The 26,537-nt window shown below is 37.2% G+C and overlaps 1 protein-coding gene across 2 annotated transcripts in view; it reads left to right on the top strand.

The window, feature by feature from the left end:
• Positions 1-26,537, top strand: part of LOC150099280 (SPARC-like) — a 91,986-nt gene that overhangs the window by 42,546 nt on the left and 22,903 nt on the right. For both annotated transcript variants that reach the window (XM_090403937.1, XM_090403936.1), the window contains exon 4: positions 16,202-16,317. In XM_090403937.1, the coding sequence (XP_090260063.1) occupies positions 16,202-16,317 (116 nt within the window). The remainder of the gene's footprint in view (positions 1-16,201; positions 16,318-26,537) is intronic.

The following is a 26,537-nucleotide window of genomic DNA, read 5'->3' as shown; positions in this document are numbered from 1 at the left end:
TTCCTTGTAAAAACTAGCCTTCATAACCCACAGACCAATTTGTCTTCATAGGCAACATGCCATAGACCTTTCACAATCTTAGTCACTCATCCCTGTATCCTCTTTGTCATCTTCTCATCCACAAGGAATCTAGGTGAGAATTAGGATATAGTATTCTCTATGGTTATCAGTATGGGTTTGTTCAAGGTAGATCATGTTTTACTAACTTACAAATGTCTTGGACAAGGGAGATGCATATACAGTAGTATACTTTGCAAAAGCTTTTGATAGACTGCCACATAATAAGCTGTTAAATTGAAATGGAAATTGGATAAGAGACTTCTGAGTTGGTTCAATGACTGGCTTTAGATAGGTATCAGAAAGTTGTATATGGGGTGCAATCCTCAAAGAGGAAGATCACTAGTGGTGTGCAAAAGGGGTCAGTTTTGGGACCATTGTTGTTCAATTTGTATATTAATATTATTGGAATGGTTTAACTGGTGATATGCAGATGATGCAAAATCGGGGGAAACAATGCAGATGCTATAGCCTTACAGGAGGACTTGAATAGATTGCATGAATGGACAGGTAAGTGGAACTGTCAGTTCAATGTTGAAATGTGTAAGGTTTTGAGAATTGGTAAGCAATGATGAGATGAAAAGTATACACTTGGTGGGGAAACTTTAAAGGAAGTAGAGGAGATGAAAGATCTGGGAGTGGTGGTGGACAAGGACCTGAAATTCAGGGGCCACGTTGCACAATTTGTGAAGACGTCACATCTGATAATGGCAATGATGCAGAGGACCCTGATGTGCAAAAATAAAGAGGTTATGATTGCGATTGTATAAAGCCTTGATCAGGCCTCATATGGATTATTGTGTACAGATTTGGTCACTGGGTTTTCATGGTGACGAGGATATATTAGAAAGGGTCCAGAGAAGATTCACAAAGGTCTTTGGTCATTGGTCTAGAGAAGATTCACAAAGGTCCTATGTTTACTTAGGAAGTTACTATATGTGGCAGGATCAGTAAGACAAAGATTCAGTAGAGAGAGGCTCTGAGAAAGAAATTATAAAAAGAATTCAACTTGGTTAGGTAGCCTTTGGAAAACACCATGAAGTACTCAAAGGAGACATCTTAATCTGCCTGAAAAGAAAAATATTCGACAGTTGTATACTTCTAGTGATGACATATGGGATGAAACATGAACTTTAACTAAAAAATTGAGTGCTTCCAGAGAAAAATGGAAAGATCACTGCTTGGTATTGCCACTCAAGACAGAAAGTGCAATACTTGGATCAGAGCTTAGACCAGGGTGAGAGACATTGTAACAGTCATATTGCAAGAAATAACACTCAAAAATGAACACAGTTGCTATCTGAATGGTATCCCATAGATGTTAAAAGCTATAGAAAGATCACAGAGACAGTGGAAGGATGACATTTAAGAGATGGCTGAAACTGATTGGCATAGAAAAGCTCAAAATAGAACAGAATGACGAACTTCAGGGAGAGACATTATCCAGCAGTAGACAGAAAATAGCAGATGATGATATTAGTGTTGCTATGGATCTTGGATTGGGAGTTTCCAGTAGTTTGTTATAGTGAGCTAGTTTATTATAATGGTGTTTGCTATAGTGAGAGTCAACTGTAATAGTAAATGATTTGGTCATCTGGATTTCTTTGAAGATGAAAAAACACTGGAGCCAATCCTGAGGTGAGTAATAAAAATGATATTACTCTGGAATGTTACCCTCATGATCTCATTAAGAGGATTCATATGCACACTGCTTCTCTGAACATATGAATATGTGTATATGTGTATTTTCTGGTTTGGAACCTTTCTATAATGAGAATTTTTTTCTGTATAAATTAACAGTATTTTTATTCCACTTCTAGTTTTGCTGAAATGGATCACAGTCATCTGTTGTTTTTCTTACAGGCTACAAGCGTAAGTTGGATTTTTCCCCAGCATTATTACTTGCCTAAGGGTGTGCCGTAGCTTTTAGTTGTTCAAATAATTGCACTAGTGCTGGTGGTGGTGGAATAAGCTTTATTGTTACCTAACTTATGCCGCATTTGCAGGTGCACTTTATTTTGTCTGAATAATCAAGTTGGCTATAAATCTTTAGTACATGGTATATACCAAATGGAAATTAAATATTTTATCTTTGTAAACTAAATTTGTTCCTGGCTTCTAAGCTTATTTGAATTAATAAGTTTAAGTGCATTTGCCAATAGAATTCATGGTGTGATGTGATATAGTATGTTTTATATTTTCTTAAGATTATGCAGTCTAATCCTACATTTTGTAAGATTATACTGAATATGCTAATAATTTTCTAAAATTTAAATGAATAATATTGAAATTCATTAGTAAAAATCGAAAATCAGCTTGCTCTGCTGGAAGCTGCTAGGTGGTGGTGGAACTATTTTGCTTATTGCTGTTGTCGTTTTTTATCAATGTGTATAAATAATTTACATATCTTGCGCTATGCTTGCAGTATTAAGCAATGTGTGTGTTGAGCGTGATTGATTTTTCTGTTATAAATAAAGCTGATTTTCAGCAAAACAATATATTCACACACACAAAGAAATATTGTAGCCACGACATTTATTCCTTCTTTTATTTATTATCATTATTATTCAGGGACTTCATGGAGTCACAATCAGGTAATGCATTCTACAATCCAACTACCCTCCATGCAAAAAAAGTTACTTCTTATCCTCTTATTTACCACTTCCATCTGCAACCTCCAGGGATGGCTCCTTGTTTTTGCTTCTTCACCTTGTTCAACCATATACAAAAAGATCTCCCTAGTATCAATCCTGTAACTACCTCTCAGCAATTTAAATTTCTCAATCATATCGCCTCTTCATCTTTTATCAACCAAACTCTACAGTCTGCATGCTCTCAGTCTTTCCTCATAACACTGTACGGTCCTAATATCATTTTTCTTATCTGCCTTTGTTCTTCTCCAAGGTTAATTTATTCCCTTCAAATCCTGGTGGCCAGATCAAAGCACCAGACATCTGATGTCTGGTACTTTAATCACCAGCAAAATTTGAGCAAATACAAAAACCTTTTTGTATTTGCTGGTCAACAGTCTTCTCGGTGTTGCAGTAATCATGTTGTTACCTTCACCATCTTCATGACTTGAAGTTTAGGGGACTTACTGGCAACTCTCTAAGGTTCCTTGCCTTCCATTTTCTCTAGTATAGTTCTCTCAATAGAGTATGCAACTTTTTATCAATGAATCCCAAATTTCAAGATCTCACATTTTGTTGTATTAAACTGAGATCCTCATTCATTTTCCAACTTGTCCACTTTATTCAAATTCTTAGAAGGGCCACAACTTTAGTACTATCACAAATAACTCTTCTTGTTGGATGGAGGTCATATACTATATCTTGGGAACATCCTATCTGTATTTATTAAGGCTTTGATAGTTTTCGAGTTTGGTTACAAATTCCAAAGTGTCTTTTTTTTCATGTAATTTTGTGGGTGATCTGCTATGCTTGAGTATTCAAATTAATGGCATTTTTTGCAGCTGCATTTTTTGTATTCTTTTTGTAGAGATTTGCTGTTCTTTCAGTTTGTCCATAGTAGACCAACTTACAGGTGCAAGGGACTGTGTAATCATCTGAAACTTACAAGGGAAGAAATTGAATTTGGGAATGCAAATAAGGATAACCAGCTCTAGGTTGTAAAAGTGTTATATTTCTTCAAAATTCTGAATTTTTTTCACAGGTGTGCTGATATAAGATTATATATTGTTTGTGTATTGTGGACTTGATTTACATTCATCTAAAATGGTTCAATAAAATTTTTAAAATTAAATTAAAACCAAACTTCTAGTAGTAAGACTTATACGTTGGTTAGACATAACTGGTAATTAATTTACGGAATTAACAACGCATATGAAGTATATTAATTAAAGATAACTTTAATGAATCACTTCTATATTTCGGCAATGTCACATTGCCATCTTCAGGAACATAAAGATATGGTATGTGCACTAAGGAACTAACAAAGCAAATGAGGAAGAAAGTAAGAAACTAATTTTGTTCCTAAAGTCCTAATGGTGCCCTCTTGCGGGCTAATTTGGTAGTCTTGGCAGTTGGGCTGAAGTTCTCATTGGCAGACCATGCCTTAGATACCCACCATAAAATTCGTTGGAAGAAAACAAAAATAATCCATTGCAGCAAGTTTAAATACGAAAGATTATTCAAAGAATCTTCAGCAGCTCTAAAAAACGTTCCTAACCTCAACAAATTTGGGTGCATGAAACTGCCCCAAATTTGGGAGACTTTCATTATGAGAACTTCAGCCCAACTGCCAAGACTACCAAATTAGCCCGCAAGAGGGCACCATTAGGACTTTAGGAACAAAATTAGTTTCTTACTTTCTTCCTCATTTGCTTTGTTAGTTCCTTATTGCACATACCATATCTTTATGTTCCTGAAGATGGCAATGTGACATTGCCAAAATATAGAAGTGATTCATTAAAGTTATCTTTAATTAATATACTTCATATGCGTTGTTAATTCCGTTAATTAATTACCAGTTAAAACCAAACTTTTTTAAAAACTGATATAAACATGCATTGCTTAATGCATGTTCATATCTTTGGAGTTTTATTTTTGTTTTATCATTACAATACATCATATAGTCAAAAACTCATTACATAAGGTGCACTCTAAGTGCAGCAATTCCTGCGCTATATCTGAAATTCATTCACAGTGTTAGCATTCATGCTTTCTGGACAATCATCACCCACTACTCTCCATTCAAAAAAAAATTTCACACTCTTAATTAAATTAAGGGGATATTAGATCCCACATTGTTTTAAAACCGAATAAGAAACTCAAAGATTGGAATCAGAGAGTTTCATGCCGAATATAGTATAAAAAAACTATAAAAGTATCGGCGAATACTAGCGTGAGCAAAATGCAAGTAGTCCTAGAACGTAGTACAAACACGAGCAACTCGTTGCAAAGGTGGGGAAAGTTCTGATCGCTATTCTTGGTATTTTCCATAATGTAAAAACACATTTCCTAGGAAATGTATGCTGTTTTTACATTATGGTGGGAGGTCACTATCCAGACCGGTTTCAGCCTTTATTGAGGCTTCATCAGTGACCAAATTAATACCAAAGGGTATAGCGAAAAGAACTTATATACTCTGCTATACGAGTTGTCCAAAAGGTACACCCATTATATTTAAGTTTCACACTCTTGTTTGCCACATCCTCATGCAACATCAAGGAATGGTTTGTTGTTCTTATTCTTTCTACCCTTTGAAAAATCCCTCAAAAAATTGCCTGATAAGCTCCTCTTAATAACTTATATGCCTCAATCATATCATCTCTTCCTTTTACCAAGCACTACATTTTATCCTGATAATGTTCATTCTGCAGCCAAAATTACTTTATTTAGTTGCTCTAACTCCTTTCTAAGATTTCCATGTCAGCATTAAACTAGTGAACAGTCACAGGCCCATCACCTTTTTGTGTGTGTTTTGTCAATGTTCTTCTCATTGTAGCAGTAATACTATGGGTTGCCTTTGACATCTTTTCAAATGGCCTTGAAACTTTGAAACCCTGTCCACTATTACTCCAGGCTTCCTTACCTCCTCCAAGTACAACTCTTCCCACTTTGCCAAATTGATTCAGATCCTCCTGAAGAAGCATCATATCAGCCACATTTTTAATAAATAACTTCCTCTTGCTTTGCATCATTAGCAAACAACAGAATATCTCTCCCAAACCACACACCATAGCATTTTTATAATTTTTATATGGCATGAAGAGAAGTGGATCAAGTACAGAGCCTTGCATTATCCCATTTTTCACTGATCTCTTTTCACATCCATTCCTCCATTCTTTGATATCTTTCTCTCAGCCAATCCTCTATCCAGTTGTTAATTTATTATTATTATTATAGTATATTAACAGACTATACTATCCACCTCTATTGGTTGCAATTTAGATGCTAATTTGTTATGTGTAATCTGTCAGATGCCTTTGAAAAATCCAAAAATGCCACAGTATACAGTATGCATTCTCCTCATGAACTTCTGCCATTAAAAAATATAGGTAGCTTACCAAAATATACTTGTCCCTTCAATTTCCATGGTGGCTTTCAAGAATTGTATTCCCATCCACCCAGTCCTGTATCCTGGTGTTAACTAATTTCTCTGTTTATCATTTGTACTACTTCAGTCTTAATAATAAATTTCAATTACAATAGTGGCCACCTTTGTGAAGGAGCACTATTTGATGTTTCTTCTTACCTGCTTCATTTGTTTTCTTCCAGAGGCAAGACACCATGTCAAGAGCACTCTTAGTTCCCTAGCATACATGCCTAAACACAAAACAAAATCATATCTACTCCTAGAATATTGAGTAATTGAGATGGCTTACTGGCTTCTCAATTACTTATTATGAGTGACTCCAGTTCCATCATTTCCACTTCCTCAGCTCTTTATTTCTTTTCATATTATATTTTAAGGAATTACAGTTCCTTGATGACTTCAAACATTTTTTATCTAGCTGCTATACACTATTAATTTCTTTTCCTCTAAATACATTCACTTACTATACTTCCTTCACAATCCCATTCTGAAATGCTGAATATGCTTGTGAATTTTATCAAATTTAAAATTCTTGATCCTCTCTTTCCTTCATTGCATGCTGCTTCAGATAATATCTCAGACATTGGAAGGAGGATTTGCCATATTGAAATCCTGTGTAATGATTACATCTTTCACTCATAAAGCACTGTTTGAGTGCTTTATTATTATTATTATCTTTCATTCCACTCCATATTTCATTTTTCATTCCATTCCATATTTCATTCCACTCCATATTTCATTCCACTCATGGCACCGATAAAGAAAAAAATGGCGGCCAGGTCGCCATGCTTGCTTAAGAGTTTTGATGTAAAGGAATTTATGCAATGTGCTGTCTGTGAGATGTATGCCTTGCGAAGAGCGGTAGGAGTCTGGTTAGAAAGTGATAGTGGAGTTAATATGTGTAGAAAGTGTAAAGAGAATGAGGACTTCAAGCGTGTTTCGTGTATCGAGACTGATATCGTTAACGGTAGTCAGAATGTAGAAAATGGCGGTGTACTAGAGAATTGCGTGGTAGTGCCAGATATGTGTGAGAGCGTCGCTGAAAGTGTAAATGAAGGAAGAAACACCGAAGGAATGGATGATTTGATCGATAATGAAAATGGTGAGATAAATGCGAGTAGCGAAATTGCCCGTTTAAATGGCGCGATACACAGAGCCAAACGACAACTGGAGCGTATGCAAAAATGTGTGTTGAACGTACCGACAAATAACCGGCGGAAGTCTGTGACGGCAAATAATAGAATGTACGTAAACGTCAATAAAATGAAGGGGCGAGTGCTGTATGGGGATTCGCTATTAAGAGGCGTAATAATTGAGAGTTTAACGAAGTCGTACCAGCCGGGTGCGAACATAAAGGACGTCAGCGAATCTATTCGACTGCAAAAACAGAGGGTGAAAGAGATGATAATAGTGGCAGGAACGAATGATTTGAAAGAGGACAAAATGGAAATGATAGAGGATGTGAGGGAGTTGTTTGAGGTAGCAAAAGAGAAGAGTGAGAGAGTTAGGATGGTGAGTATCTTACCGCGGTATGACAGCGAAGTGTTTAGAAGGAGGGCAATAATTGCCAATGACTTTATGCGTGGGTTATGCATGGAGAGTGGTGTGGAATTTGTGGATGTCTGGAATGAGTTCGATGGGCAAAAGGACTTATATAAGATGGATGGGTTACATTTGAATGGAGTTGGTGTACGGAGACTTGAAAGAGTGTTGATGAATGATGTGGAAGTGGATGTACAGACTCAGGGAAACTAGATTTATTAAGAGGGGGGGAGTAGATATGCAGACTTTAGGGGGGGCAGTTAAGTGTATGAATGAGTATATTATGCCAGGGCGAGTACGACGGACAACAAATCAGAATGGGATAATTAGTATAAGGAATCAAAGTAGGGATGGGACAAATGGGCTTCTGCGATTCATGTACACTAATGCCAGGAGTATTAGGAACAAGAAGGAAGAGTTTTTGGCCATGGTTGGCACTTCCAGGCCACAGGTTGTCGGTATTAGTGAAACATGGCTGACAGAAGATGATAAAGCTAGTGGGATTGAATGCGATGGGTATAGCGTGTTCAGGAGTGATAGGCTGAATAAAAAGGGGGGAGGAGTGTTATTGATGATAGCTGATGAGCTTCAGCCAAGGAGTATAGAAGTTGAACTGCAGGATGGGGAAAAAAGCACATTTGAGGCTGTTTGGTGTGAGATACAATCTAGCAGAACAAAATATACAATTGGGTGCTGCTATAGACCGGGTGATGGAGTGGATGGTGGGAATAGTATGCATAAGCAAATAGAAGAAATGAATGGAAGGAGGGTAATTATTATGGGTGATTTCAATTATGGTAACATTGACTGGAAAGAGGAAAGGGCACATGGGAGGAAGGAATTGGATTTTATGCAGTTATTAAGGGACAACTATCTACGGCAACATGTATTGGAAAATACCAGGGGGCAGAGAGTGCTGGACCTAGTAATTGCAACTGAGAATGTAGCTGTAACGAACATGACCATGTTGCCACCAATTGGTGAGAGTGACCATAAGGTCATGACTTGGGAGGTGGCTAAAGGAGTCGAATTTACAATTAAGACAGGGTATATGTGGAATTACCGGGCTGGTAAGTATGACAAGCTTAGGTGTGTGCTTGGCTCAATGCCATGGCATGTAAAACTGCAAGGGCTGGACGTTGATGGTGCATGGGAGGTGGTTAAGAACTGTTTGCAGGAGGCAATGGTTGACTGTATACCAAGAGTCCGAATAATAAATCAGGTAGGGGTTAAATGGATGAATAACACTATTAAGCTTGAGCTGCAAAAAAAGAAACAATTGTGGAGGGAATTTAAGGAGAAGGGTGACCATCAGGTGCATGAACAGTATAAAGCTCAGGCCAGGATGGTAACAAGGGTGGTAAGAAAAGCAAAAGCAGATTACGAAAGGAAATTGGCCATGCAGGCTAAAGAGAATCCCAAACAGTTTTTTCAATATGTTGCAAGTAAAAGGAAAAATGCTCATGGTAGAATGATCTTAAAAAATGCTGAGGGTAGGGAGGTAACTGAATCAGTCGATGTTGTGGAATTACTGAGCGAGCACTTTGCAAGAGTATATCATCCAGGTGGTGGCTTTGCGGAAATGGAGGAACCAACAGCTTATACTGGAATTGTGATGAATGAGGTAGAAGTAACTAGTCTATTACAGAACCTCAATGTCAATACATCTGTGGGATTGGATGGTATACCAGCTCGTGTCGTACGTGAAGCGGCCAAAGAATTGTCAGTGCCCTTGACCATTATGTTTAATTTGAGCCTCAGGACTGGGTCAGTCCCAAGGGGGTGGAAAGAGGGGAAAATAGTTCCACTGCACAAAGGTGGTTCCAAGGCTGCTGTTGAAAATTACCGGCCAATCAGCATAACAGGAATCATTATCAAGGTCTTAGAGAAAATAGTCAAGAGGAAAATACAAGATTGGATAGAAGAAAATGGGATACTGTATAGGGGACAGCATGGTTTTGTGAAGGGTAGGTCATGCCTCAGTAACTTGCTCACGTATTATAACACAGTGACGGCTGAACTGGATAAGGGTAATGGGTTTACAGTGATTCTGCTGGACCTTGCTAAGGCCTTTGACAGGATACCACATGGAATTCTAATCAGTAAATTGCAGCATATGGGAATGGACATAGGGTTGGTGAGATGGATAGGAGGGTGGTTGACGGAGAGATATCAGAGAGTGGTTTACTCAGGAGTAGAGTCCACAAGACGGCCTGTGACTAGTGGTGTACCACAAGGATCTGTTCTTGGACCACTGCTGTTTAATTTGTTCATAAATGATATAGGAAAGGATCTGAGAGGAACAGTTCATTTGTTTGCGGATGATGCGAAGTTGGGTAGGGCAATAGTGAATGCAGATGACGTCAAAATTTTGCAGGATGATTTGGATAGATTGGAGGTCTGGGCTAGGGAGAATGGATGTCAATTTAATGTGGCAAAATGTAAGGTTATGCATTTTGGGGTGAAAAGATGGGAGGCAGTTTACTGCATTGGTGGAACCGTGCTCCAGGAAATTGATGAGGCACGAGATTTAGGAGTGTTGGTGGATAAGGAATTGAAATTTAGGGGACACATTGCAAAAGTGGCCAAATCAGCTCATCAAATCACTTGGTTGCTGAAGAATACATTGACAAGCAGAGACAAGCAGGTTATTGTTCCTCTGTATCAAGCCTTGATAAGACCTCATCTCGACTACTGTGCTCAGATTTGGTCACCTAGGTTTCTTCTTGATGGGGAGGAGGTGGAGAGGATCCAGAGGCGAGTGACCAAGATGATAGCAGGTCTGTGGAATGAACCGTATGAGAACAGGTTGAGGATTTGTGGGTTGCAAAAATTGGTTGATAGGCGGAGGAGGGGAGATATGATTGAGACATTCAAATTACTGAAGGGTTTCTATAAAACTAATTCAGAAGATATTTTTGAGAACAGGGCTGGTTGTGGGAGGACTAGGGGACATCCATGGAAACTGGGCAAAAGTGTGGTTAGTAAAGGTGTTAGAGCTGGGTTCTTTACTTTTAGAGTAGTGAATGAGTGGAATGCGCTCCCTGAGTCTGTGGTGGATGCTGTGACAGTGAATGAGTTTAAGGCGAGGTATGATAGATACTGTATGAATGTCGAATAGTTGTGATGAAAATGATTTGGGGCCTCCCTCGATGAGTCTAATGACTCCCTGGAGTTGCCCGTAATAATAGTAATAGTAATAGTAATAATAATAGTAATATTTCTGGGTCTATAAATATTTTGTTCTGCCTACCTTTACCTCATGCCATATACTTTCAAAACTATTCTCCACATTTTCATCCTGATTCTCTACTCTTAAGGGACAATCTATTAGCAGTACTACTCCACTTACTTCCTCTTTATCATTTCTATCTTCCCTGATTATTTTGTACCCTTTGATTTCTATTCCTGTTAGTACAAACATTGTTATGGTGTTATATAAACTATTTGCATTTCAGCATCTAGGATTTGGCTGTCTTCTTTTGAATTACACTAAAACAAATTAGTACTATGCAGTTTAGATGGTTCTAGCCTGATTAACAGTTCACACTTTCAAATTATCAGTGGTGTTCACCATTCTGTCACATATTGATATATAGTTTCATGTGTGTACAAAATATTCAGCAATGGTCCATGCCTTATTTATGCCTAGATATAAGCTACTGGTGACTCTGATATAAAGAAAAGGTATCATGTCTTCTGATCTTCTTTTCTTCATATTATTTTGACATATCTATGTTAAGCAAAACTTGTAGCTCACTTTAATCTAGCCACTTGATAGCTGGGATTGTCAGTGGCCTTTTATATGTCTATATACATGTCCTTAGGCTAGTCTGTCTTTCATCTAGGGACATTCCAAGTAAAAATCCTACTATTTCTGCCAGATCAGCTAACTTATCTATGTTAGATAAGTTACAAATTTTCTTTTCATCAGAGATGTAAATTGAACCTAAGTATCTTTTCAGACAAGTTATGTGTGATGAAAACACTTGGACAGCAGGATTTCATCCTTCTATTATTACTAAATCATTTTATTAATTGCCTTAGCAATGATACCTCTGTCAGTATAAACTAACGTCTGGCAACCAATGATATTATTATTATTATTATTACGTGACACCTCCAGGGAGTCCAAGGACTCATCTTGGGAGGGCACACACTACTCTACTTCGCTAAATACATCTAAACCTCTTCACTGCTACTTAATTCTCCAACTACGACACTACTACCATCAACGCCATCTATCGCCCATCACCAACAACAGTAATTTTTGTCTGTAAATTGTGTGTGTTCTGAAGGCCGATTTGTATGTACGTGGGATGAAAAACCCGAGTTTCCGGGAGAAAAAACTCTGCTACCACCATATGAGATCAGCTAACTCATCTTGAACTGAAAAACCCCATGTAAGGATTCCCCTCGTCATGACGAGAATCGAACCCAGGTCTTTTCCAATGTGACATGAACTGGTTTGCTGCTTACTAACCAAAGAGAGAGAGTGACTACTGAAAGCACAGAAGATTATTAAAGAAGTTTATTACATTACTTTTCTATATAATTTCTTGTGCGATCATGAACTTAAATAAATATATATATTTCTGAATTATTTTCTCAAAACCAAGGTTTGGAAGGGAGTAAAATTTCATCTATTTTGCTAACATTGTAATGGCTGAAAACCAGTACACATATACATCCTTATGAATTATGCTGTATTGCTATTTTGACAATACAGCTAATGCATCCTAATGACATGTTTATGTAATTTGCACAGATGCCAGTAAGAGAAAATACTGCTCAACATTATTTCAAGTTAGAACCATAAATTTTACATTATAATTTGACTGAAGTTCCAAATCATATCTCTTTACAGAAGAAGTCATATAGAATTATAACAATAAAAAAATTAGCAAAAATATCTCATCAATCAGCTCATTAGACATCATCAGATGCAATCTGATGATCTCCAATTTGCACAGATGCCATATGGCATCTGTGCAAATTGTACTTCTTTCCTTGGTAATGTTCCACACCAGCACTTGTCAGGTCATATGCCTTTCTGAAAATGTCAACTCTGTGAAGATCAGTAATTCCAGACACACCATCCATTCATCTCGCTGAAGGTCTACCCCTTCCTCTTTTTCTAAGAACTTTACCTTCTATTACTGGTTTGAGAGTCCTCCTTCCATCCTTCCAAAGTATTTCAGCATTTATTATTATTATGGGTATCTCCATGGAGTCAGTAGTCTCATTGCAGGGAGACCCAAACTATCAAAACAATATCTATCATACCTCTTCTTGAATTCATTTACAGACAAAGAACTCACAACTGAATCAGGCAATGCATTCTAGCATTGCCTGATTCAATCTTATAAAAACATTTTAGTAATTTAAATGTTTCTATCATATCCCCTCTTCTCTGCCTATCAACAAACCTCTGCAATCCACAAGCTCTCAATCTATCAATGTGGAGAGCATTTTTTACATCACTCACCAACTTAGTCACTCCCCTCTGAACTCTCTCCACAACCTCTTCATCTCCAAGGAATCCAGGTGACCAGACTTGAGCACAGTAATCCAAATGTGGAAGTATCAACGCCTTATAAAGAGGAATAATAACCTCTTTATCTCTGGATGTTAGTGTGTTCTTCAATAACCGAGTAATCCTATGTGCAATCTTGGACATCTTAGCAATGTGTCTTCTGAACTTCATCTCCCTATCCATCAACATGCCCAAGTCCCTAGCCTCATCAATCTCTTGGAGTACCATTCCATCAGTGTGATATACAGCTGGTAATCTTTGAATCCCAAAATGCATAACTTTACACTTTTCCACATTGAACTGACATCCATTACCTTTTGCCCATTTTGCCAGCTTATTTAAATCATCCTGCAAACTCTCAACATCAGCTTGATTTTTTATTGTGCTACCCAACTTTGCATCATCAGCAAACAATGAATATCTCCCTTCCAGCCATTTCCTATGTCATTTATGTACAAATTAAACAATAATGGCCCAAGCACAGAGCCCTGAGGCATACCTGCCTCATCCTGGACTCTGCTCCTCCATACATTTGCAAATCTTTTCTAGCATCCATCCATTTGACTGCTTTTCAGTATATATGATATTCTCAGCAACCTTCTATAACATCACATCTCGAAAGCAACCATCCTTTTCCTATCAGACTTCTTTAAGTTTCAGGTCTCGCATCCTTAAGTCGCTGTTGGATAAACAGCTGCATCTAGAATTCTTAACTTTGTTCCTGTGGAGATAGATCTATTCTTCCAGATTTTTGATATCTCTGACTGTTGTTTTAGCCATTCCTAGTCTTCTTCTGATGTCTTTTGAACAGCAATTCTTCACATTAATAACAGATCCCAGGTATTCAAACTTGTTGACTTCCTTAATTCATTCTCTGTTAAGGTACACGTTTCTCAGGAGCTTCTCTGTCAATATTTCCTTGAGAGCCATAATCTTTGTCTTGCTGGGATTGAGTTAAAGTTCTCTGTTCTTACTGATCTTATTAACTTTGTTAAGGATACATTCTAGTTCTTCCTTGTCATTACGAAGGAGTACCATATCATCAGCATACCTCAGATTACTGATCAATCTGCTACCTATCCTAATTGCTGTGGCATTTTCATATTGAAGGCTCGCAATTATGGATCTACCCATAATACAACACTGGAGCTAATACTGCACAGCAACCCAAGAACCAAGTGCAGGGGAAAAGTTTCCTATATATTTTTGACTGTAGATCTGTGTGTGTGTGTGTGTGTTGACAGGACCAGTTTGCCTGTTCTGAGGGGCAAAAAACCCGAGTTTCCAGGTGAAAAAACCTTCTACCTCCGTACGAGATTGTCTAGCTCAAAGATGAAGCCCTTTCCAACCAAAGGGCTTTGTCTATACCGACTGAGCTATGGAGGTTCAAATTCTTTATACTTTTTCAATAATCTGTCTAAGACAAAGAATCGGATCTAATCTCTGATACCCTTTGCTTCACCTTTCCTAAAACCTGATTGTTCCTCAGACATCTCTGCCTTAACTTTGGACTCAGTCCTATTTACAATGATCTTTAATAACTATAGAAGTATTAGTTCTCTAGTTCTTGCAATCCTTCATATCTCCTTTCTTCTGTAGTTATTAAAGTATGAAGACTGACTTCTTCCAATCTCTAGGCCATGATCCTGTCTCGCATATCCATGTAATCAATCTATGAAATACTCTTATCCTTCGTGGCCTTAATTAACTCTGCTGGGATTCCATTTGCACCCGTGGCTCTATGGCTGTTAAGCTATTTAATTGCTTAAAAATTTCTACTTGCAACCTCCTCCACTTAGGCATGAGGTTGAAGCCTAAGTGGAGGAGGTTGCAAATAGAAATTTTCCAAATTTTCTTTATCCTCTCTGCTGTACAGTTCCTCACAGAACTCTTTCCATCTGTTTTTGATTTCCAAATCTTCTGTTAATACTGCTCTGTTCCTGTCTTTGATGACATTCAATTTGGGCTTAAACTTGTGCTTTAGATCATGAACTAAATGAAACATCATTTTATAATTGTACCTCTTCATCTGGAATTCTATCTCTTCACACATATTATCATAAAAACTTTCCTTGATCTGTCTGATGGCTTTTCTGACTTCTCTATGTAATCTTTTATATTATTCAATCCTTGTGTCTCTCGGTTTCCTCCATCCACCTCCTTTCGATCAGATCCCGTGTTGAATCTGATATCCATGGGTCTCTTGGTCTTCTAATTGGGTCTAGATACTTATTGGTTCTGTCTTCTATTATAAACTTGACCCCTTCCCACATCATTTCATGTGAGTTCTCTTTACTGGCCTCAAAAAAAATCGTCCAACCTTGTTGAAGTTTCTTCTGTGAACCCATTAGGGATTACTGTGGCATCCAGTTTTGCAGGATGAGCATGACTTGGAAGGTTTCAGAGTCTCAGTCTTACTTTGACTATTACTAGCTGATGGTCAGTACCACAGTCTACTCCTGGACAAGTATGCACATCGAAGATGCTTGTCTTTCACTGTTGGAGAGCCAGGATGTAATCAATCTGGTGTCTTGACCTATCAATGTTAGATGTCCAAGTGTATGACTGTCATGGGTGCTTCTGGAATCAAGTAATGGTAATAACTAATCTGTTAGCATTGAAAAATTCCAACAGTTTTTCACCATGGGTATTACATTCACCCAGACCAAACATTCCACACTCCGAACTCACTCTTGTACTCTTTCCCACTTTTGCATTAAAGTTCCTTACGATGAAAAGGACGTCTCTTCTTGGCAGGCAGTCCAATACAGTCTGTAGGTTTTTGTAAAACTGCTCACTCTCTTCATCGGGCCTATCTGTGTGAGCCGCATAAATTACGATGATTGACACACTGGTAAAATGAGTTGAAATTTAAGGAAAGCAATAATCAGCTTTATTTATAAATATGACTAGATTACAATATATTTGACCCTTCCTATGTGAATTCGGTCATCAATTGCTATTTCGCTTGCTTGCTTCTCTGCTGAAAATATCTGCCCGCTATTGCAGACCCCTGCTCTGAGGTTCACTGTGGTGCAGGCCGCATATGTGAACTTGATGACCAAGGAAAAGCCCAATGTGTTTGTGTTAAAAGTTGTCCACCAGAGCTAGATCAAAGAAGAAAAGTAAGTATTTTCTTAAATTTCTTTTCCTGTTTTTTTTTTATTATTATTTATTTATTTGTTGTTTAGAATAGAGCATTTCTAATGCTCTTTAATGGATAAAAAGACGAAGAAGAAGAACCACTTAACAGAATAACATAGTAGTTAAGTGTTTTAAAATATTGTAATAGTTAACATTAGTATGATTAACAGTATATATAATTTGTATTTGCATTTAAGATCAGAACCAAGGTCCCCTTTATATCTACTGTTTGTGTTATGCCACTATGAACTGTTCAAAATCTACAGAATTTATTACAGTCATGCATAATTTGTGCAACAATGAATAATGATTTTTTTTTTATTTTTAGATTCAAGCAAGGAAACTTTTCATATATGAATTCATATGAGATTTCTTAAACATTGCACCTTTTTAATGTTATTTAATATTGTTCTGTTGTTTTTTCTTCTATATACATCATGGTAACTTTCAAATATATATATATATATAAGTTAAAAATTGGAAGAATATTGCACAGAAAAGAAAAGAATGGCTAAAAATTGTTTTGCAAGCTAAAACTCATAAAGAGGTGTATGTGCGTGTGTGTATGTATGTATATACATACACACACTATCCACCAAACTCTATAGCTGGCATACCCTCAGTCTGTTCTCATGACCAACATTGTAGAGGTCATGATATCATATATAGTGAGCATAGTGATAAAGGTAGTCTTGATCAGACGGTCATTTCTCCTCAGTATTACATCAATTATCTGGGTTGTCCTCACAGAGTTTGCAGTTTCCTCTTAACTTCACATTTCTATATACAGTCATCCCAAGATCCCATACTTCCTCCACTTCTTTCAGTATAACTACATGAAGTAATTCTGAAGCATCCCACTGTGGATTCCAAATTTCAAAACCTTACATTTATGTATTAAACTGATATTCCCATTAATTGCTCATCTTTCCAGCTTATCCAAATCCTCTTAAAGAGCCACAACAGTAGCACTATTACTAATAATCCTCCCAAGCTTCACATCATTTGCAGACAACTGAATATCTATCTTCCTGTAATCCTTTGACATATCACTGACAAAAAAAATTGAACAATAACAGTCCCAGTACAAAGTCTTGTGAAACTTCACTTGTACAACTTGTACAATATGGCACACACACACACACACACACAAAAAAACAAAAACAGTACTGAATAACTACAACGATATATGTTATAGAGTAAACGTGTTTATCGTTTACGCATGATGATATGTACATCCACAACTATCAGTGGAATCTTGATCAAATAAAGCATTAATGATGGTAGATTACATGCTCGAAATGGGCACCTTGTCTTTCAAGACAGGTTTCATAGCACATGTGAAGGTTGTCTGTCATCATGGAGAACAAGGGTTGGGACATCTGCTGGACATATTGTGTAATTTTATCCCTTAGTTCATCAAGGTTTGAAGGTGGGTCATGGTTGAATACCCATTCCTTCAATATACCCTAAACAAAGGCATCAAGTGATATAAAATCAGGAGAACGTGAAGGGTGCAGGAATTCTGTGAACCTTGAAATGAGCCTCCCGGGAAAGTATTCTGATAAATATGCTCTAGAACCACATGATGTGTGACAAATTGCTCCACCCTGTTGGAATATCTGTGCACGAAATGGAATGTTTTTTTTGCATGACATATCATATGCAAATCCTGGGTGAACAGAATCAACATATTCTCAATATAGCATTCACTATTCAAGGTCACAGTTACAATACCCTCTTCAATGAAGTAAGGCCCATTATGGCAATGATGACACTATTGCTTGGGGCACGCTTACAGAAATGACAAACAAACAAACTGCTCACAAGTATGTCATAGACTTGGACCATTTGCTCTACCAACACTGTATAAATGAAAATAATGCTGAACAATAAATGTCTTTTCTTCCAACGATAACACCATTGCTACAGCTAAATATAACGGCGTAGACTTTACACGTGCTCTTCTATTAATGTGCATTGAATGGCATAATCTCATAGCACGTGTACTGAAGTGGGTGTCAAAATTCAGTAGTTTTTTTTTTGTGCCATACCATATAATGGATACCACTTTAGTGTGAAAAAGTGTAAAACTGTGCATTTTGGGATGAAAAAAGATTATGAGCTGTGTGACACATTGGAATTATGCTCCAAGAAACTTATATAGCTAGGAATTTGGAGGAGGTGTTGAAAATGCAATGAAGTTATTATTATTATTATTCAGGCCTCCATGGATTCAAAAGACTCATCGTGGGTGGTCCTTCCTAAGAAACACAAAGTCTATCAAGACTCATCGAGGGGAGGTCCCCCCTAAGAAACACAAAGTCTATCATTCCACTCCTTAAACCCATTGACCGTTCTCGCTCTCACCACTCCATCAGACTCAGAGGGCATATTGCAAAGGTCACCAAAGTAGCACATAGAATTACTTGCTTATTGAATTAAATGCTACCAAGCAGAGATAAGGTAGTTATCATTCTCTTTTATAAGGCCTTGATATGGTCACATCCGGATTACTGTGCTCAGATCTGTTCACTTGGATTTCTTGGGGATGAGGAGTGGTGGAGAGGATTGAGAGGTGAGTGGTCTGTGAAATGCTGTCTATGCTGACAGATGGAGGGTTTGTGGGTTGCATAAGTTGGTTGATGGGCAGAAAAGAGGAGACATTATTGAAGTGGCTAAAAGAATTTCATATGATTGATGCAAAGGAAATATTTCATCACTTGACTAGAGGGAGCAGAACAAGAGGTCATACTCAATTTCCAATTGAGTAAGAGTGCAGTTAGCAAGGATATGAGGACTAGATTTTTTTCCTTGGAAGTGACAAATGAGTGGAATATATTGCCAGAGTCTATTGTGAGTGCTTTGTCAGTCATAAATTCAAGGAGAGGTATGACAGATACTGTGTAGAGAATTTGGGTCTCCCACAATAAGTCTTCAGACTCCATGGAGCTATCTGTGCAACAACAACAATAATAATAATAATGAAAACTGAATACTCTCCAAGCTGTTGCCTTTTCATAAATAGTTCATATCTATAAACTATATACAAGAAATAAGCAGAAAGTTTAGTAGTGAAGCTATTAAACTTGTAGTAAACTTTTCGACTTCACTAAGCTTTTAGTGAAGTCATGAAGCTACAAAGAACAATATGCTATCTGTGCTGCTGACAGAACAAGGCAAAAATTGTTGAGCTTTCTCATCAAGTTTTGTAAATATTGTAAACTTTTTTTTTGAGAGTTGTTCTTCTTAATGATATATTTCACCTTAATAATTCAGTCATTATTCATCATTATTCTGCTTGTTTCTCATAGACTCAAGATTGCTATAGAAATTACTTTTTACATTCTAGCATTCTTGCCTCAGAAATTTTCTGGAAGTATTACTTCCAAGGAAAACTTGTTCACTTTTATTCATAAGCATTCTTGTTTGAGGTATAAACAATACCGAGAGAGGAAAAAATACATTTATTGAAATATTTCACTGGTTTTCTATCCAGCATCTTCAGAGCACAAATTATAACTTTAAGAAGCACACAGCGCTGAACTAAATAATTGTGGAAAATAGTTCAAACTCTGACTGAAACAGAACTAACATCCTTACATGGCACTCTCTATGGGTGGGATAACCATAAAATTAATTCAGATTATTCTGAATTAATTTTATATCTCTCCCAGATCTTTGGCAAATTAATGCAACCATACTTGTAGCTGATGCTGATTCTAAAAGTAGTCTCAGACCTATAACGACTTTTATGTAATATCGATGTTTTGTTTTTTTTAACTCTAATCCTATATAAAGGAGTATCCAGAGCATGGTCTGCCAATCTCAACTTGTCATATAGATGATCACAGATGTAATTTTTGTGTTCTTCAAGGTGGAACTGATCCACTAGTCTGTCCAAAGTAGGTTTAACTGCAGGCACAAGGAACTTTATACACTCCAGGATATGCAAGAAGAAAGTTGATCTTTAGGAGAATGGATGATGGTAACTAGCTGAATGAGATTTGAAAGCAACATGGAGATCATATTTGTAGAGAACTTTGGCTATTTTTTCTTATGTTCCTTTAATATATTGGATGGGAATAGTTTTGCTGTGATCTTGTGTGTTGGTTGCAGGAGGGATGGATGTTGTATGCAGTATTTTATCTGTTTTATATGGGTTGTAGCCATTGGCTAAAAAGGTATTGCAAAGGCACCTGAGCTTAGTTTCACATGCTTGTCACTTGAACAAATAGCTTTGGCTCAGTGAGTCAGTGTTTTGAGGATGTTTTGAATACTATTGGGAAGATTTGTGGTGTGTGATTTCTTATGTAAATAACTTCCTGTATGAGTGAGTTTTCTATAAATGGAAAAGGATAATAAGCCATTAGTAAGTTGTGTCAGTAATGTATCTAGAAAGGGGAGGCAATTGTTCTTCCTTTTTCTATGGCAAAGTTTATTTTAGGATTTTTGACTGTTAAGATGTGCTAAAATGTATCCAATGTGTCTGGACCATGAAGCCAAATAGCAAACACATCATCAGCATAGTGCAGCCAAACTATTTAAGTAGAGCTGTGTTGAGTGCACTTTTAATTTGGATTGCAAGTTAATTTTTAATATTGTGTGGTACATACTTAAAATACTATAAATGTGTCAGAAATTACAACTATGATGAAAGTACAAGATGCTTATTTTATTTATTTATTTTTTATTTGTGCTGCACACATGAAAGGCAGAGTGAAAACTTATTGTAGGAGGTCAATACTTAACTACACCATACTTTGAATTCATTCATCCTTTATGCACTTATTCTCTCTCTCTCTGGCAATGCATTCCACTTGTCATCGTCCATAAAAAATTCTTTTCTTTCTTCTTATTCTTCTGCTCTTTGAAAGATTTTTCTCGTATCTATCTAGCATGCTCTCAACAATTATATCTCAGTCACATCACTCAATTTCCTCTATTCATCAAGTTCTACAGATTTCATTCACTCAGCTCTCTCATTAATTACAATTTGCTACTTGCCTTCAAAATATTTTCAAGCTCTTCTCATCAATTCTCACTTTCCTTTCTCTGCTTGTTAGTGTTCTTCTCTCCCATTGAAGTAATTCTCTTTTCATCTTTGCCATCTTTGTAATGTCTCCTGAGATTTAATTCTTATTTAACTGTCACCCTAAGACCCCTGACTTTATCTGCATAGTGCAACTCCCTACATTAGCACAGCCGTGTGAGGAGAATGGAGTGCAATTTTTGAATAAGTAGGATGGATGACTTTGAGAGCTGGATGAAATTGTTTAAGAGAGTGATGGATTGCATTTAAATGGTTTTGAATACAAGTAAACTGGAGAGGTCATTACTGGAAAGGAGAGTAATGACAATGGTAGAACAGGAGATTTGAGGAAAGAGATGATATGAAAGAGCAGAAAGAGTGTGGTAGGAGAGATTGAGGGAGTGTGTATGAATGGAGAGTTGAGTAGCGTGAATGCAAGACAGATAGGGAAATGAGAGAAGTCACACTGCCTGAAAATGAGTGCTGGAAACAGTAGTGAATGTGTGATCAGACAACAAAGAGATGAGATATAAGGTTTATACAGATAGAAAGGGAAGACTAGGGGGTGGGTGCTGTTGGTCATAGCAGAGGAGTTATACCCTTGCAAGGTGGAGATGCAAGTACGAAATAGGCACAGTAATTTTGAAGCATTATTATTATTATCCAGGCCTCCATGGAGTCAAAAGACTCATCGTGGGAGATCGTTTTTAGGAAATACAAAGTTTATCATACCACTCCTTGAACCCATTGACCATCCCCACTTCAACTACTCTCTCAGGTAATGCATTCCAAGGTTCAACCACCCTCCACACAAAGAAACCACTCCTCACTCTCTTGTGCACAGCCTCCTTTCGTAACTTCCAGGAATGGCCCCTTGTCATTGCTCCTTCCCACCATTCCACCAAGTGAAGGAACTCTCCAATGTCCACCCTGTAACTGCCTGTCAACAGTTTAAAGTATGAAATCTCAATCATATCACCTCTCCTTCTATCCACCAAACTCTGCAGTCCACATTCCCTCAATCGATCCTTATAACTCATATTGTACAGTCCTGAAACCATCTGTTATTATTATTATTATTATTATTATTTGACACCTCCAGGGAGTCCAAGACTCATCAAGGGAGGGCATCCACCAAACTGCATCATCTACACCAAAGGTATCTACTGTCCACCACCACTAGTATTTTCACAGACATCCATGCCCACGGCGGGATTTGAACCCACAGCCTTTTGGGTGGAGAGTGGATATGCTAACCACTCGGCCAATCAGGCCATTATGGTGGGATATAGACATGATTAAATATTTAGTTTGATGTTACTTTAAATTTGGCAAGATGAAGGACAGTGACAAAGAAATATATAGGCAGAAATTAGTCTAGCAAATAATTAAAAGGTAATGTTCATATGTGATTTTAATTATGATAACACAGTTGGAATGAAGGGATAAGATATCAGAAATAAGAGGAATAAAATTGTTGCATTGACAGAGATCATCTCATCTTCTCTTTTCTTAAACATGTTAGTCTGCATTGCCTGTCACTGCCAACTAATTTGGCTCATAGAAAACTAATCAGTACTATGAGTGCATATATAATATGCCTACATTTTAGGAATATGCTCTCTACCCAAAAATTGTACGAATAATTGAGATGTGGTTGAATGAGGATGAGTGGATACCCTGACAGGAAGAGATGAAGAAGGTGTGATATGTATACAAAGGCTTAGGTGTTGTTGGTTATTCATAATAGTACTTTATATAAAACATCATACCCCTTCATAATAATAGTGCTTCACAGTATGAACAACACCAAGAAGAGAAAAAAATAAAATTAATGAACTCTTTCTTACTAAGTAAGTTCATTAATTTTATGAACTTCATGATTTCTCAAAATAGTGGATACATTCACTATTTTTATTTGTCATCCACTTCGAACTGGAATGACAGCCAAAGAGAGTTGAGTTTTTTGTTTTGCCTGTGATAATATGTTTGCTTCACTATTTCATTCAGCAGATGAAGTATAGTCATGGTACCAATATAAATAGTTTATACAAATGTTAACTGTTCTATCAGTGTAGAAGAAAAAAAAACATAACTTTCCTAATTTTCAGTTTTCTGATATTCCTACAGTTTGTTTTGGAAAAATTCTTACCTGGTTTTCAATTTCAGTTGTTTCCGACTGTATGTGATTGTAGGCATTGCCAACAAAGTATTCCTGGTGAGATTTTTACAGAGTAGTTTTTCTGTAACCCCCCCCCCACAATTTTATCCGGGCTGGGACATATTCATGACTGTAATCCATGTGTGTGGGTCCACAGGGCCAGTTTGCTTGTTCTGAAGAATGAAAAACCCTAGTTTTTGGGTGAGAAAACCCGCCTACCTCCGCATGAGACCAGCTAACTCATCTTTAGTCAAAAGAGACCAGATAAAGGTTCCTCACGTCACTGATTCATCTATACGGACTGAGCTATGGAGGCTCCCGCAAAATTCTTTGCATTCTGTATATTTGAAGTATAGAATGAATGCACACTTAATGCCATGGTCACATGGTTTGCCATTTGTCAATTTCCAACCCTTTTCATTTCCTTATTCTCATCTATTGCCATTTATTTTCGACTGTTTTGCCATTCCTGAAAGATTTAATAATAATGAATGTTTCCTGGATCAACCAACATTTGCAACTGCTCTTGATAAAGCAGGATAACTGGGGTTCTATGAACTATCATGCTTTTCAAATATTATGAGATCATTGTTTTTCTCCTTAGTGGCAAACTGACTGCATAATTACTTTATAGTAATTTCATGATAATGTCAAAAAAAATATGCATCATCATCATCATCAAATTCCTGACATGTACCCTCAAGGGGTGTACAGGATATGATAGTACTACATGAAAAATTTACATCATTACTAACTTCCTATCTACAATTTTCCTCCAAATCAGTCTGTTACTTGTCAAGACTCAACATTATCAGATCTTATATTTCTATCGTCTAAGGCACTTTGTACCGTATCAATCCACCTATATCTTGGTCTTCCTCTAGGTCGTTTTCTTGCCAACCCTGGCAGAGAACACTTGCTTTGCTAATCTTTCCTCATCCATTCTGTTTAAGTGACCATACCACCTGAGATTAGCTCTACTAACGCATTCCTGGATGCTGACAATGTCTAATACTTTCCTAATATCCTTGTTTTTAATATGATATTGCCATTGATGCCATCTGTTCGTGCCCCTAATCTTTCTCAGGACTCCCATATCTGCAGTTTCTAGTCTTTGGTTAAGTGTTTTACTTCTGACCCAGCTCTCAGATCCATAAGTTAAAACTGGTTTGAACACTGTCTTGTATACAGCTAATTTAGTGTTCCAACTAATTTCTCTCTTATTCCATATAAATTTATTCAATTGACTGCCTACCATACCAGCTTTGTTGATTCTGTTGTCTATTTCCATATTTAATTTACCATCTTCAGTAAAAATCGTGCCTAAGTAGCTGAAATGTTTTACTTGTTCCACAGGTTCCCCGCTGACAACACAGTTGACATTTTCAACAATTCTACCTATTTTCATTGTCTTTGTCTTTTTAATGCTGACCTTCATACCATATCTATTACAATAGTTATTCAATTTAGTCAGGGAATCTTGCAAACTTGTAGCGGATTTATTTAGAAGTATAATATCTGCATAAAGCAATGAGCTGACATTAACATCTCCAATTCTGATATCATGTTTAATACCACTTTCCTTCATAATGTGATCCATATTGATAATGAATAACAGAGGGGATAATGTACATCCTTGTCTCACACCAGATTTAACATTAAACCATCTTCCTGTACTTCCTTCAATTCTAACTACTGACTTACAACTCAAATAAAGACTAGGTATTGCTTGATATAATGCCCCATTGACACCATATAATTATAGCGTAGTGAATAGGTTCTCTCTTGGCACCTTGTCATATGCCTTTTCTAGATTGACAAAACTTAAATACAGATCTTTGTTATATTCCCATGCTTTCTCAACTATTTGTCGTAAAGTGAAGATCTGATCCTGACAGCCTCTATTTGGCCCGAATCCAGCTTGTTCTTCACCAAGCTTTTCTTCCACAATTCTTCTCAACTGTTTCTCAAGTATACTTGTATAGATCTTGCCAGGATGGAAATACCTCCTGTAATTCTCACATTCAGTTTTATTTCCCTTTTTATATATGGGTACTATTAGAGCTCTTCTCCAATCATCTGGAATTTGTCCCTCTGTCCAGGCTTTCTGAACTATGCAGTGCAGCCACTGTAAGACTTTTATACTACCATACTTCAGCATTTCTGGTCAAATGTTATTATTATTACGGGTATCTCCATGGAGTCAGTAGACTCATCGCGGGAGACCCAAAGCTGCCTTTCCACATTTCAAGCCTTTGATGGCTTTTTCTACTTCAAGTATGGATATGTATTCCTGACTGTATGCCTGTTGAGTGTTTTTTACCACTGTGCTATCAATGCAAAACAATATGTCATATCTCTTCTTGAATTAATTTACAGATGAAGAGCTCACAACTAAATCAGGCAATGAATTCCACTCATTCACCACCCTCCAAGCAAAAAACCTTGTTCTCACACCCCTGTTGACCACACTCTTCTTTAATTTCCCGGGATGATCTCTTGTTCTACCATCACTATCACACAGCTGAAACATTTCCCCCTGCATCAATCCTATAAAAACCTTTCGGTAATTTAAATGTTTCTATGATATCCCCTCTTCTCCACCTATCAACCAACCTCTACAACCCACAAGCTCTCAATCTATCAGTGTAGGGAGCATTTTTTACATCACTCACCAACTTAGTCACTCTTCTCTGAACCCTCTCCACAGCCTCCTCATCTCCAAGGAATCCAGGTGACCAGACCTGAGCACAGTAATCCAAATGTGGAAGTATCAAACACTTTATAAAGGAGAATAATACCCTCTTTATCTCTGGATGTTAGTGTGTTCCTCAACATTCAAGTAATCCTATGTGCAATCTTGGACACCTTAACCATGTATCCCCTGAACTTCATCTCCCTATCTACCAACACCTCCTGAGTACCTAGCCTCATCATTATTGGTTGTACTGTTCCATCAATGTAGTACACAGCTGGTAATCTTTTAATCTCAAAATGCATGACTTTAC

This window comes from Typopeltis vanoorti, chromosome 14 (assembly GCF_054136105.1).
Source record: "Typopeltis vanoorti isolate ZY-2024b chromosome 14, IOZ_Tvanoo_1.0, whole genome shotgun sequence".
Classification (NCBI taxonomy): domain Eukaryota; kingdom Metazoa; phylum Arthropoda; class Arachnida; order Uropygi; family Thelyphonidae; genus Typopeltis; species Typopeltis vanoorti.
This window is presented reverse-complemented; position numbering and strand designations above follow the sequence as displayed.